This window comes from Papaver somniferum, chromosome 10, assembly GCF_003573695.1.
Source record: "Papaver somniferum cultivar HN1 chromosome 10, ASM357369v1, whole genome shotgun sequence".
NCBI lineage: Eukaryota > Viridiplantae > Streptophyta > Magnoliopsida > Ranunculales > Papaveraceae > Papaver > Papaver somniferum.
The window spans coordinates 34,052,043-34,065,596 of record NC_039367.1 but is presented as its reverse complement, the minus strand read 5'-3'; the positions used below and the strand labels follow the sequence as shown (position 1 = coordinate 34,065,596).

Sequence of the window (13,554 nt, the reverse complement as noted above, 5' to 3'; positions counted from 1 at the left end):
ATTGAAACCAAAACGGTTTAATTCACTTGAATCAATCATGAACATTATAGCCACGGTTTGCAAAGATTGCATTTCTTATGATTTAAATGTTTAAGTCCATGAACTGACCGATTTGACAAAGTAACCAGCTTAAGTATGCGTACGAGTATGCGTACTTAAGCAACCTGATTTGAGTTTGTTAAGTTTCCAAACTCAACAGAAATTTTCGGTTCGAAAACTTCCGCCAGTATGCATACGGGTACGCATACTTAAGGTGACTAGTTTAGGAGTTTGTAATTCCCAAACTCAGCAGATATTTTTGGTTCGAAAACTTCCTCTAGTATGCGTACTCGTACGCATACTTATCTTGTCTCCTTCACCAATTTGGTATACACACATATGCATACACTTGATTCCCAGTTTGTGGATTTATACGCTAATGTGAGAACACACTATATATGCTTATATCCAAACATGGTTACATTCTCAACTCTTTATTTCAATCATTGAAACATTCTTCTATAATGACAATAGCCATTTTTCACACACTATTAGTATCAAAGCAATTTTCAAGATATTGAAATAATCATTATCGAAACATTCCAAGCCTACATCAAATGATTGTATCACACAAACCATGTAAGATGTTACTCGGCAATTTTCTCATGATATAAGATGAACTTGGTCGAAGCGAAAACTTACCAACACATATTTCGACAATTATATAAGCGAGGTATACTCATCTCGAAATCTCAAATGTGTATAGAGAAAACTATATCTTAATACGACTTATGTCTCAATATAGGAGATAGTAAAAATAGACTTTCCAATTGATAAATGAGTTCAAGTCTCCACATACCTTTTATCGAAGAAGTTCCACAAGCTCCCCTTAGTAGTTCTTCGTCTTCAAATGATGAACTCTGTGAAATTTAAGGTCAACTACATTATCTATGTCCTAGTCCAGTACATCTATAAATAGGTTAGAAGTCAAGACTTATAGTTTTGATCACTAACATTGACAAACATGCTTGAGATAGCAACTCAGGCGAGTTCGACCGATCAGGGCTCTAACACATAGCTCGATAATTTAGAAGTTTCAGTTTAAATTAGAGCAAAAGAAAGAATCAGCAAGATCCAATCATTCATGTCTGAAGAAAACAACTTTAAGACAAACACAAAATCAGATGGTATCATACAACAAACTTGAGCGTCCCGCATACATTATCCTTGCAACTTTCAAGTTAGATACAAGGGTGAAATTACCTAGAAGCAGGAAGCAGGGTAAGATGTAATCCCACTACGAGTATTGAGGGAAGAGTTGTAAATACCTTCTAAGTGTTTGTGTCGTGTATTCCTTATATACCTTCGGTTATAACTTATTTCAGAAGAATTTTTCATAAAACTTTTTGAAAATCCATCAAAAGGATTTTTCTGAAGATTAAGTCTAGGACCTCTAGAAATTGGTTCCATAGGACAGGAATTATAGAATCCCATCCTATAGAACTAAATCTACCATATTTATTCTTATAAACAATGGGAATGTGTACATTAGTGGCGTATGATGCACCATTAAGAGGGACACGATTTCTATGGAGATTTATAGATGAGTGACCTTGGAAACCTCTTTTATGAGAGTTCCGGTTTTCTGCAGGAATGAAATCCATTGTAGATGTCGTCAGACGGTTTATTACTTTGTCAACTGTAAAAAATAAATAAATTTTGAAGATTAGAAATCTATTTTTTTCTAGCAAAACAATCTAGATCATAATGATTCCTTTTCCCATAGAATGAACATGATCATGGATCAGAAACATTTGGAGAGTTCCCTTGACTCGTAGACTTTTCTGATATCCGCAAGTTATGCAAGCGTTTCTTAGCAGATAATTCTTTAGAAGAAATTTTCTCCACGCTAGGAAATACCTCATGAGTATTAGAGAAATGCAATGAGGAAGACGTACTCATTAAAATATAGTTTTTCTTTTTCAAGAAGTTACACTGTTCTTGGGAAAGTAAAAAAGATGCAACTAGTTTCTTTTTTTCAACACAAAAACTGTTCAAAACTGATAAATGAGACTTGATTAAATGTTCTTCTATAATTGAGTCTTCTTTGCTGCTCGTGTTGAAAATTTTGATTTTTTGATGTTTTTCGTGTTGGTGATGATCTTTGTTTGCTGCTCGTTTTTAAAGACGAAGTTCTGCTGCTGTTGAAGATGAAGACGATGAAGTTCATCGAACGTAAAGAACCCAAATCTGTTGCTTAGTTTTTGTTAAAAAAAAATTTGGCGAATGAACTCTGATTTCATATAGGTTTTTATCAGGAGTTCATTCGAAAGAATGAACTTTGTTTTCATATAGGTTTTTATTAGGAGTTCATCTGAATGAATGAATTCTTGTTTTTAGTGCGTGTTCATTTAAAAGAATGAACTCTGTTTTCTTATAGGTTTTATTAGGTGTTCACTCGAAAGAATGAACTCTGTTTTCATATAGGATTTTATCAAGAGTTCATTTGAAAGAATGAACTCTGATTTTTGTTCTTAATAACAAAATTTTGTAGACTTTAATGAAGTGTAATGAAGTTCATAGAATATAATGAAGTGTACAGTTTTCATGAAACGGAATGAACTCAAATCTACAAAAACATTGATAGTCATCAGACAGAATGAACTGCTACAAAAAATAAGGGGATTTTTTTATAAAGTGCCCCTTCCCGTTTTGAATATAGCAAAATAAAGTGCCCCCGTTTTTTAGAATTTTTCAAAAGTGCCCCGGTTTTTTTCAAAAAACAGGTAACGGCTGGTTAGGGGGGTTAAGTCCCAGCTGGCACCCTACAAATGACATATACACCCCTCACTCGTGCATCTCACACATACAACAATAACAGGGGATGGAAATTCTTCCCACGTGCAACTCACACGGATAGCAACTAGCGGCCAGAAAACACGTGGCAGGATCCCGTGCGCACAAAATGAATAACCATGATTTAGGTGACAGAAAATCGGTTATCTTCATCTTCTCCACCCTATAAAAACCAGAGAACAAACCTAATTCATTCACATCAATCAGACCATATTTTCTTTAAGTTACCCATCAAATTCAAACTTAGAAAGCACAAACAAGCAATGGGTGGAGGTGGGAAACAATCTCCAAGTAGTAGCAACCACAAGAATAGAGAAAAGTAAGGCATGATTGATTGTGCAATGTGTGAACAAGGAAATCATGACACACAAGTCTATTCGTGGTTGTATTCTAAGTGCAAGCATATTTCATGTATTGGTGTGAGAGCATTACTTAGATCTACAACAACTGAAAACTATGGAAAAATGTTCTTCAAGTGCACAATACCTACCTGCAGTTACTTTGAATGGTTTGAAGATACTTCATACCACTGTAAAGCCAATGACATTATGCTACCATCAGTAAAAATTGATGTTCCTTTGGAGAAGAAGACCACTTCTACAATGATTGTCCACTGCATAATCAGGTTTGCTTTTCTACAACCTGGAAATCCAAACTCATACTGAAGATGTGCAAAAATAAACACAATAAGAAAATAGTTTACCTTGTCTGCCAGGATTATGAAGCTTTTAGATGGGATTCAGATGCCATCGTCATTGCTGCAAAAGACAGGGTTAGAGAATCTGCAACCCAAATGGCTGATATATGTAAGCAATTAGGAAAAAACCTTTATATGTAATATGCAAGAAGTTGCTTTAAGAACTAAATACTACTACATTTCATATCATGTTATGACAAAAGATGTTCAAACAAACCAAAGTTCACAACCAGGTATATTCTTACAATAACTTAAAGTTCACTTTAACCATTCATAAAAGACAAAAAAAAAACTGCAACTCTAGTCTTTCTTTGCCTTGCTAGGTTTCTTTGTCTTTTCCTTTAGGATCTTTCATAGTTTGTCTCACTGTTTGTTTAACAGATTTAACATTTCTGAAATTTTGAGAAACTTTTTGCTTCTTAGTTCCATCTGGTTTTGAAGTAGATGCACCTGGAGTATTAGATGATTTCCTCTTCTTAGATCTTGAAGAGGTTACTGCAGGTGTATCAAAGCTTTTGAGAGTTGCACCATTAACTTGAGTTCTCTGTCTTGGTGCTTTAGAGTTCTGGCCAACAACACCACCAGCACATCCCCTACTTTTGTATCCTGGAATCCCACACCATTCTGCATTTATAGACTCTGGGTTGTGGTGGAGGTTCATCATATGCCCTCTTCCTTTTAACTCCAGGCCTTCCAGTTTTCCTGCCACTTCTAAGAGGGTTTATATCCATCTCTTCCTGCAACCAAACAATAATGAGAAATGATAAGTTAAACCCTAAAGGAATCGATATATGTTATATAAAGAAGAATATTGTGAATATTAAATGTACATCTACCAAGAAAGTGCTTTACTGGTTTCAGATCTGGTTTAAAGTGCTTACCTTGACCCAGTCTTTGACATCATTCAATGGTTTCAGATGTGGTTCATATGTGCCATAAATGCTGCCACATAGTAGTAATGAGAGCAATACCTGCTTAACAACAAAAGTAAATGGTTAATAACAATAAAAGTAAATGGTTAACAAGAGAAAAACGATAAACAAACAAATGTATAAGGTGGGTGAAATAACAATAAAAGTAAATGGTTAACAGGAGAAAACGACAAACAAACAAATGTATAAGGTGGGTGAACTTACTTTTGAAATTTTGGTCTATATCCTTTCAATGTACAGACTGCATGTATGCATACAAACCCTCTCAACTGTCATTGAAGACAAGAACATGTTTTTTCTTCCAAATTAACAATGAAAACAAAAGTGTGAACAGATGTAACTTCATATAATTTCCCCAAAACACATGGATTAACATCAAAAGGACCAACTAACTTGCACATCTTCTTTATCAACTTCATTGCCTTTGGAACCAGTCCTTCATCTGGCCATTTTTCAGCCTATTGCCTCTTTTCATGCCATGTAGCATTCACCAACTGACTATAAATCATTCCAATTTTACAGATAGGTTTTCCTTAATGTGTGTGATTATTGTATTAAAAGACTCACTAAAATTGTTATTCAAGTGTTCACATTTACTTGTATCATCAAAAAATACTCTTGACCAAGACTCATGATCAGCATCCAAAAGGTATTGATGTGCTTTGGAATTTTCCTCCTTCAAAGTATCCATGTGTTGCTGCATATAACACTCAAAAATGTTTACACATGACAATTAAATATTACAATAAAAAATGGAAGTAACTTGGGAATATACATTACCTGGTAATGATGGATTTTGTATGCTTTGGAAGCATTCCACAATGAGTTGTTCAAAGTTTGCCCTTTATAGTACTTTTTAAAGTTCTTATACAAGTGTCTGCAGTGTGTTTCATACAAATAAATATCTATAAACATAACAAAATCATAAGATGTAGTGAACAGACAAAAAAACTAAAGGAATCAACATACCTCCAGCAGGAAATACAGAAGATACAACTTCAAGTAAGCCGTTCTACCTGTCTGAGATGAAGCTTTGAGGCATGGGATAACCATATATTGCTGGCTTCAAATCAGTGATGAATTGTGTCCAGATTTCAATGATTTCAGACTTTGCAATACCAATTCCCAATGGCACTAATATTTTTTCTGCATCTAATCCTGTTGCAGCAAGTAATACACCTCCAAACTTACCAGTTAGATGGAAAGCATCAAACCCAATAACATTCATGCACCCTTGTTCCCATCCTTTAATTACTTCCCAAAGCTTATAGTCATGGTTTCAAATGCATTGTCATTTTTGTAGTAAGAAAAGTTTGCAATATTATCCTTGTCCTTGTCACTTACCATCTTACAAAAGGCTTGAACCATCTTAAAAATGTCTTCATAATTTCCATGCATGTATTCTAGTACTAATATCCTAGCCTTACATGTAGTATGGTAAGGAATATTAGTCATGTGAGAAACTTTAAAATCCTCTTTAATCTGTCTTGGTTTTGGAATCACCTTCTTGGCACTGTACTTCAACCTGTCTATTACAACATCAACAACAAAACTTGGATCTGCAGATCTATTTCTATTCTCAAAATTTCCTTCACAAGTATGTGTGAGGTTAACTTTTCTGATTTTAAAGGTATACTCTCTCTTAACTCTAGATGCAAACACAAACCAACTGCAGTTACATTCTTTTCTATTTGGACACCAAACCCTAAGTTTTCTCTTATCACTCTTTTTTTTTTACTTTATATTCACGCTCTTCATGTACACAATGGGCTCTAAAATTCCTTTGAAATACCTTTTTATAAGGAAATAATGTACCTACCACCATGTGTGAGGGGTCAAGAGGTTCATCATGTTCTTGATCTGGGAATAGTTCTTCCTCTTCTTCTTCATCAGGGTAGTTCATTTCCCTCTCAGCTTTAAAATTCTTGAACCATTCAGGATCATCATCTTTCATCTCAGCAGTACCTACAACAACAACAAAAATGAGTTGGTACAAGAAGTGTAACAAAAATGAGTTAGTATAATAATTTCTAATTGTTACCTCCATTATCTTTTCCCTTATATCCTTATTCAATAACTTCATCAAGGAAGTTAAATTCCCTCTCATCTTTAAAGTTCTTGAACCATTCAGGATCATCTCTGGTTCTCAACTTTACTAAACAATAACAATAAGCATTTGTTAGTTCTTATGCATAATAAGGAAACCAAAAACAATAAGGAAATAATGTATGTTATCTTCATTATTTTTTTCTTCAGCATCATCACTTGAATCACCACTATCTTCTCTTGCATCATCATTTGAATCAACATTATCTTCTTCTGAATCATACTCCATACAATCATTATCTTGATCACTATCATATATTGGTGCAGCATCAGGGTCCTCTACAGGGTGGCACTCATCCTCACAAATGTTCTCAAGTTCAACAACATAATCATCAGCTTGAGAAACTCCCATTTCTTTATCTAGCATTGCTTGATTTAACCAATATCATGATCAAATACACCATCATCTTCAATGTCTTCATCATCTTGTCTATGTTCAGTATCTTCAGCTTGAGCAGCTCTCATTTCTCTATCTCCAATATCTTCATCATTATCAAGTATAACTGGTTTGGTACTTGAACCACCTATCTCACCAAACAAATTCTTTGAAGTAGAATTTGTAACTGCTTTACCTTCAAGTCAAGGGATTCTTCTCACTGGTACTATTGGTGACTTTGACACTCTAGTCTTCTTAGGTGTGTTCATAATACCCTGCAAAGTATCCCATTCTGCATTGAATATCCTTACTTGTAATTCTAAACAACCATTACAATTCATTTCATCGTTGTCCCAAAATGTGAAGCAGTCCTCGTCATTCAATAAGCTACAGCCAACTCCATTGTCCATCCACATTAAATCAACAGTTTCAATATCTTCCAGTTGTAACCTACTGTGAATCTTTTGCTCAAGCATCTTCAAACTCAGTTCATCTTTGTGTAGGTTTTTCAATGGAAATTGAATCTGACTCTGTGTGCAGTAAAAATTTATGTCCCTATATGGTGTATTTTCACTAAAACATTAAAAAACAAGCATACAAAGTACATTAGAATCATAAACAATACATCGGAATCATACCCAAATTGAAGAAATTTTGTTAAACAATACACTACAAACATAAACAATAACAAGCATCAAATACTGTTAATAAATTATCCTTTTATGGGGATTATTATTTTTTTCTAAATATTACAGATTCGAGAAAAGATTCATGGGAAAGATTCATCATATATTGTTAAAAATTGGGAATTTTTAACAAACCCTAACTTTATAAGCAGATAACAGTGACCAAATCATGATGAATAAAGTAACATATTCATCATGCAACAACAAAATCATCATCGTTCAACTACACATTCATCATCAAAACGAAGAAATCGTCATCAAAATGAATAAATCAAAACTAGGGTTTTCATAAAACTAACATGTCTGCAACCTTCTTCTTCTTTTCGTTTTCGTTCATCGTCAAATCAAGCAAATACCCAAGTTAAATCTCTCAATCACTCTCGATTTCACTTAAGATTACAGAACAATCTCGATCTACAAATCTCTCTCTCAATCGCCATTGCTAACCCTAAACTGAAACCTAAGAGAGAAAACAAAAATGAATTTCTATCTCTCGAGACACGTCATAAAGACCAAGGGATAAACACGTAATTTTCAGGGTGTTTTGACCACATGTTGACCTGGTTGACCAATAAATATTTGACTTTGGACGGATATTGTAACTTTGGGGCAGTTTTAAAAAGTTGAAAAAAACAGAATCACTTTATTAAACTGGAATTTGAAAATGGGACAGTTTATCAAAATTCCCAAAAATAAATAAGAATTAATACGGAAGAGCATTTTGGTCCATTTAATATTTTTAAATAATTATGGATCAAACAGGAAACGTCCAAACTGTTGTGATCCCAAATATAAAGGGGCCAAACTGTTATTTTCCCTAAAAAGAAGGCATATGTTCCTCTGTCGCTGAATGTGGAATCTATTTGGACGTATTACAAGAGAATATCCATGTTTTTATCTGGACGGCTCAATAATCAAGTTGGATCCTGCTTATCCTTTTGCTCGTGTTGTGTATTTTGTGTTGTGTCTTTTTCTAGTGTCGTGATAATTGCCGGCAATGGTGTCTAAGTGTCAACGGCTACTCCTTAAATAAATATATATTAGTAGCTAGAAGATGATGACAAATCTATATGCGGATGGGATGCGCTTGAACCAAGGTCCATGGACTATGTTCACGTGATAAATCTATACCGCGCAGAGGCAATCGATCATGATCTTAATGTACCTCCAAATATCATTTAGCCTAAATTATGTTATTAATGACGTGAATGTATCTGATTCCATATTATTTTCATCAAGAATTTTAGCACAACTTCGATTAAGCACAGGTTCGAAGACTTTGTTCGGGCCTTCTTCAGACATGCTTTTGAGGCCTACGAAAATACAACGGGATAGTAAACGCCAATAGTAATATGTTACTTCAGGGTTTGGAAACAAAAGAAAAAGGAAAATCTTTACAATGTGAAAAGAATCAATTGAAAGAGATCCATTAGATTAGGTGATCCTGGTCTGGTGTCAACGATAATGTCATCATCTTCCAACAATGCAAGAGTGAGGGGATTATATATATATATATATATATATATATATATATATATATATATATATATATATATATCCACTTGTGTTTAAGTGACAGATTTTATCATTTTCCAACTCCAATTAATTTGGAATCCTATGTCTGGTGGAGTATAATGAAAAGGATCAAAAGATTCAACGACTTGCCGTTTCACCATCACTTGTGACTTATGATAAAAAAAAGTACATTTCCTGCTATATTTGAACACTTAACATAGTACGATTCACAACGTCAAATAAGACAACTAGACAAGTTAGTTTTTTGTGTATATATAGATTTTTGAGAGCTTGAATATCTTTCGGAGGGAAAAAAATCGCCATGAAGTTCTCTAAATCGATGACTCCCACTAGTGATTTATGTTTGCCACATGAGTTCTTCGATGATGATGATGAAGACGAAGAAGAGAGTGTCATGGAGTGTAAAGAAGAAAAGGTAAGTAATATTCTTGACATGAGTCATTCAGCTATGGCTTCCTATCCTATCTCAGCTTATCTCTCTATATTGGATAACAGCAGCAATTGCCTTTTCTCCTCTTCCGCTTCTGCTAGTCCCAAAATGAGCCATAAGAGATTGAGAAAGACGCCGAACAGCGAAGAATCTATTGGAAGTAACGATACTCCTTTAAGTAATAGTAGTAACGGTTCGATAAACCATGGCGACAGTAGTGCTAGTTTGATTAGTTTGCCACGACTCCAATTTCGTGATCACATTTCAACTTACAAGGAAAGGTTCTTTGCTGCTGAAGCCATGGAAGAAGCTGCGACTGCAATGATTGGAACAGATGTTGAATATAGAGATGAAGAAGTTAACGAGGATGGAATAAAACTGGTTCAGTTGCTATTTTCTTGTGCCGAGGCAGTTGCTTGTCGTGATAGGTGTCATGCTTCGGCCTTATTATCTGAACTTCGGAATAATGCTAAAATTTTCGGGACTTCTTTTCAACGAGTTTCTTCTTGTTTCGTCCAAGGTCTTGCTGATCGTCTGTCGTTGGTTCAACCACTTGGGGCAGTTGGCATTGTCACTACTTCGGATTCAACATCGGCAAAATCGTTGGATATGAAACAAGAAGCCTTGAGCCTTGTTTATGAGATATGTCCACATATTCAATTTGGTCATTTTGTGGCCAATCTATCAATATTGGAAGCCTTGGAGGGAGAGAGTTTTGTTCATGTTGTAGACTTAGGCATGACTCTAGGTTTACAATATGGACTTCAATGGCACGGGTTGATCGATAGCCTTGCTAACCGTGCTGGGGAACCACCACGTGGTATTCGTATAACCGGTGTAGGAAATTCGACGATGCATCTTCGATCCATCGGAGAGGAGTTGGAGGTTTATGCGCGAAGTTTGGGATTAAATTTTGAGTTCTCCCTAGTAGAAAGCAACTTAGAGAACTTGAAGAAAGAGGACTTCAATCTTTATGAAGGTGAAGTTGTTGTTGTAAACAGCATCCTGCAGCTGCATTGTGTGGTTAAAGAGAGTAGAGGAGCTCTTAATTCAGTACTGCAGGTAATTCATGAACTTTGTCCAAAAGTTCTAGTTCTAGTTGAGCAAGATTCAAGCCATAATGGACCTTTCTTCTTAGGCAGGTTTATGGAGGCTCTACATTACTACTCTGCTATATTTGACTCTCTCGACACAATGTTACCTAAGTACCATACGAAACGTGCTAAGATCGAACAATTCTACTTTGCGGAAGAGATTAAGAATATAGTTAGCTGTGAAGGGCCGGCAAGAGTTGAACGGCATGAAAAGGTTGATCAGTGGCGTCGAAGGATGAGTCGTGCTGGTTTTCAACCAGCACCAATAAAGATAATTTCCCAGGCCAAGCAATGGTTGGAGAAGCTCAATGTGTGTGAAGGTTACACAATTGTGGAAGAAAAGGGTTGCTTGGTTCTTGGCTGGAAATCCAAGCCGATTGTTGCAGCTTCATGTTGGAAATGCTGAATCAAACTTACCCGAACGACAAATTGCTTTCTTTATATATATATATATATATTGGTTTTAACTTTTAACTGCTCTTAGTAGTATGTATGAGTCAATAATATATATAGATCCTCAACGAGAGCAGACATTGTGCTTAATTCAGAGTGAAAAAGTTTAGGACTGTGAGATTCTGTTCAGATGGTGATGAACAAATGAAATAAATAGGAAGCCACTAATGCTTTGGTGTGTGTAACGGGAAAGTCGGGTACTCCTCATAAATTGATGGTTTACGCAGTCATTTGATTCTCTAGCGTTAACTCCTCCTCTTCATCTGAAGGTAAACCCATCTCTTCGTCCGATACTTCTTCCTCTTCATCTGAATCTATTTTTTTCTTGTTCGATCTCGTCTTCTCCGACAGTCGCACAAGCTTTTGCCATTTCAAGGCCATCAACTCATCATAGCTGAACTCCTTAACCTCACGGCTTTCCTCCTCATCCTCATAGCTTAATCTCCACAATCCCTTGGTCACTCTTCTCCTGCTGCCGGAGCTTCATGGCCATCTCTTGTTGCCGTCTCCAAAGCTTTAATGAGCGACTTCTTGTACGAGTACTACGTTCGGGATGAAACATGTATCCCTGTATTATTGAGAAATATCAGTTTAACAGAGATTGAGAAGAAAAACTTTATTGATTTCTATCAAAACCAAGACAACCAGAATACTGTTTTCAGACAGTATTAATACCCCATTTATTACAGACTTGCAATGCCCAATTATGACATTACTTGACTGACCAATTATTACAAAGTTGACTAACTTGACTTGACTTGACTTGACAGATTAGACTTGACTAGACTGTATATCTTAACAGTCCCCTCAAGTTGATACTAGTAGTCACAGTAGAAACTTGAAAACACAAATACAACAGTCAAGTTACTTGAGTTAAACCAGAAAACAGTAAAGAAGTTCTGTCAGAAGAGAGTTCTTCTTCACAAGCAAGACATGAAGAATTCTGACACTTAAGGTCTTCAACAGTAGTACTTGAAGTATCTCCTGATAGTTGATGAAGTAAAGAAAGAAAGGTAGGTGAACATAAACCTTTTGTAAAAATATCTGCAATCTGGTTATCTGAAGGAACATGTTGAATCTTGATAAGCCCTTTGATCACCAGATCTCTAATCACATGATACTGAACTTCTATATGTTTGGCCCTGTCATGAAAAACAGGGTTAGAATCCAAGCAAATTGTTGAAGTATTGTCACAAAACACTTGCATAGGAAGATTAACAGGAATATGCAGTTCAGCAAAACACATTTGAAAGCCACTCTAATTCAGAAGCAGTCACTGATAGGCATTTGTACTCTGCCTCAGCAGAAGATCTAGATACAGTTGGTTGCTTTTTGCTAGACCAGCAAATTAAAGATCTCCCCATAAAAACTGCATATCCATATGTAGATCTTCTTGTATCTGGGCATCCAGCCCAATCTGAATCAATATAAGCTCTCACAGAAGAAATACCACCTTTTCTCAAAGTTAAACCAATGCCAATAGTGTCCTTTAGGTATCTTAAAATTCTTTTGACCAACAAATAATGAGTATCAGTTGGAGCATGCATAAACTGAGATACATAATTGACTCCAAAAGATATATCAGGCATAGTCATTGTTAAGTACTGAAGACTGCCAACTATTGTTCTGTACTCTGCTGTATTTTGTAACAAAACACCATCATTTATAGAAGCTCTTGACTCTTTAACCACAGGAGTATCATAAGGTTTACACTCAAGCATATTAGCTTTTGTAAGTAATCTTAGTGTATATTTCTTCTGTGTTAAGATTAAAGAATCTGTAGTTCTTTTCACTTCAATACCTAAAAAATAATTCAAATCCCCTAATTGTTTCATGGAAAATTCTTTACTTAAAGCTTGAACTAACTTGGAAAGAAGAATATCAGAACTCCCAGTAAGTATAATATCATCCTCATACAGAAGAAGTATCATCATGTCAGAAGAAGAAGTATAAATGAACATAGAGTATCACATATTGATCTGATAAAACCATATTGAAGTAAAAATATTGCTAAACCTTTCAAACCAGGCCCTAGGTGCCTGTTTAAGGTCATATAAACTCTTCTTTAAGTGACAAACATGATTACGAAATTCAGGATCCACAAAACCCTAGGGTTGAACCATATAAACATCCTCATTTAAGTATCCATGCAAGAAAGCATTGGATACATCTAATTGTTGTATCTTCCAATTATTTGTAATAGTTAAAACCAGAACAATCCTTACTGTGGTTTACTTAACCACATGACTGAAAGTTTCACTAAAATCAACACCATCTTGTTGATTATAACCCAAAGCAACTAGTCTTGATTTAAACCTGTCTATAGTACCATCTGAATTAAGTTTGATTCTGTAGACCCATTTATAGCCCAAGATATTCATATGAGGTTCTGGTTTGACTAACTCCCAA

At 35.3% G+C, this 13,554-nt stretch overlaps 2 protein-coding genes across 2 annotated transcripts; one reads left to right on the top strand and one right to left on the bottom strand.

The window, feature by feature from the left end:
• Nucleotides 1-9,453: 9,453 nt before the first annotated feature.
• On the top strand, nt 9,454-11,679 carry LOC113316917 (DELLA protein RGL1-like). Its single transcript, XM_026565081.1, has one exon. It carries the CDS (start codon nt 9,470-9,472, stop codon nt 11,096-11,098), a length of 1,629 nt encoding a protein of 542 aa, XP_026420866.1. The 5' UTR covers nt 9,454-9,469; the 3' UTR covers nt 11,099-11,679.
• LOC113315512 (uncharacterized mitochondrial protein AtMg00810-like) lies at nt 11,576-13,076 on the bottom strand. Its single transcript, XM_026563782.1, has 3 exons — nt 12,388-13,076; nt 12,014-12,287; nt 11,576-11,713 (listed from the first exon to the last, which is right to left on the bottom strand). Exons 1-3 carry the CDS (start codon nt 13,074-13,076, stop codon nt 11,576-11,578), a joined length of 1,101 nt encoding a protein of 366 aa, XP_026419567.1.
• Between the last annotated feature and the right edge of the window lie 478 nt (nt 13,077-13,554).

Coding starts and splice junctions, on each gene's coding strand:
- LOC113316917 (XM_026565081.1), top strand. CDS start 9,470: ATGAAGTTCTCTAAATCGATGACTCCCACTAGTGATTTATGTTTGCCA.
- LOC113315512 (XM_026563782.1), bottom strand. CDS start 13,076: ATGATACTTCTTCTGTATGAGGATGATATTATACTTACTGGGAGTTCT. Junction 12,288..12,387: donor TTAGAGTGGCTTTCAAATGT/GTTTTGCTGAAC, acceptor TTTTCATGACAG/GGCCAAACATATAGAAGTTC. Junction 11,714..12,013: donor TGTTTTCTGGTTTAACTCAA/GTAACTTGACTG, acceptor TCAATAATACAG/GGATACATGTTTCATCCCGA.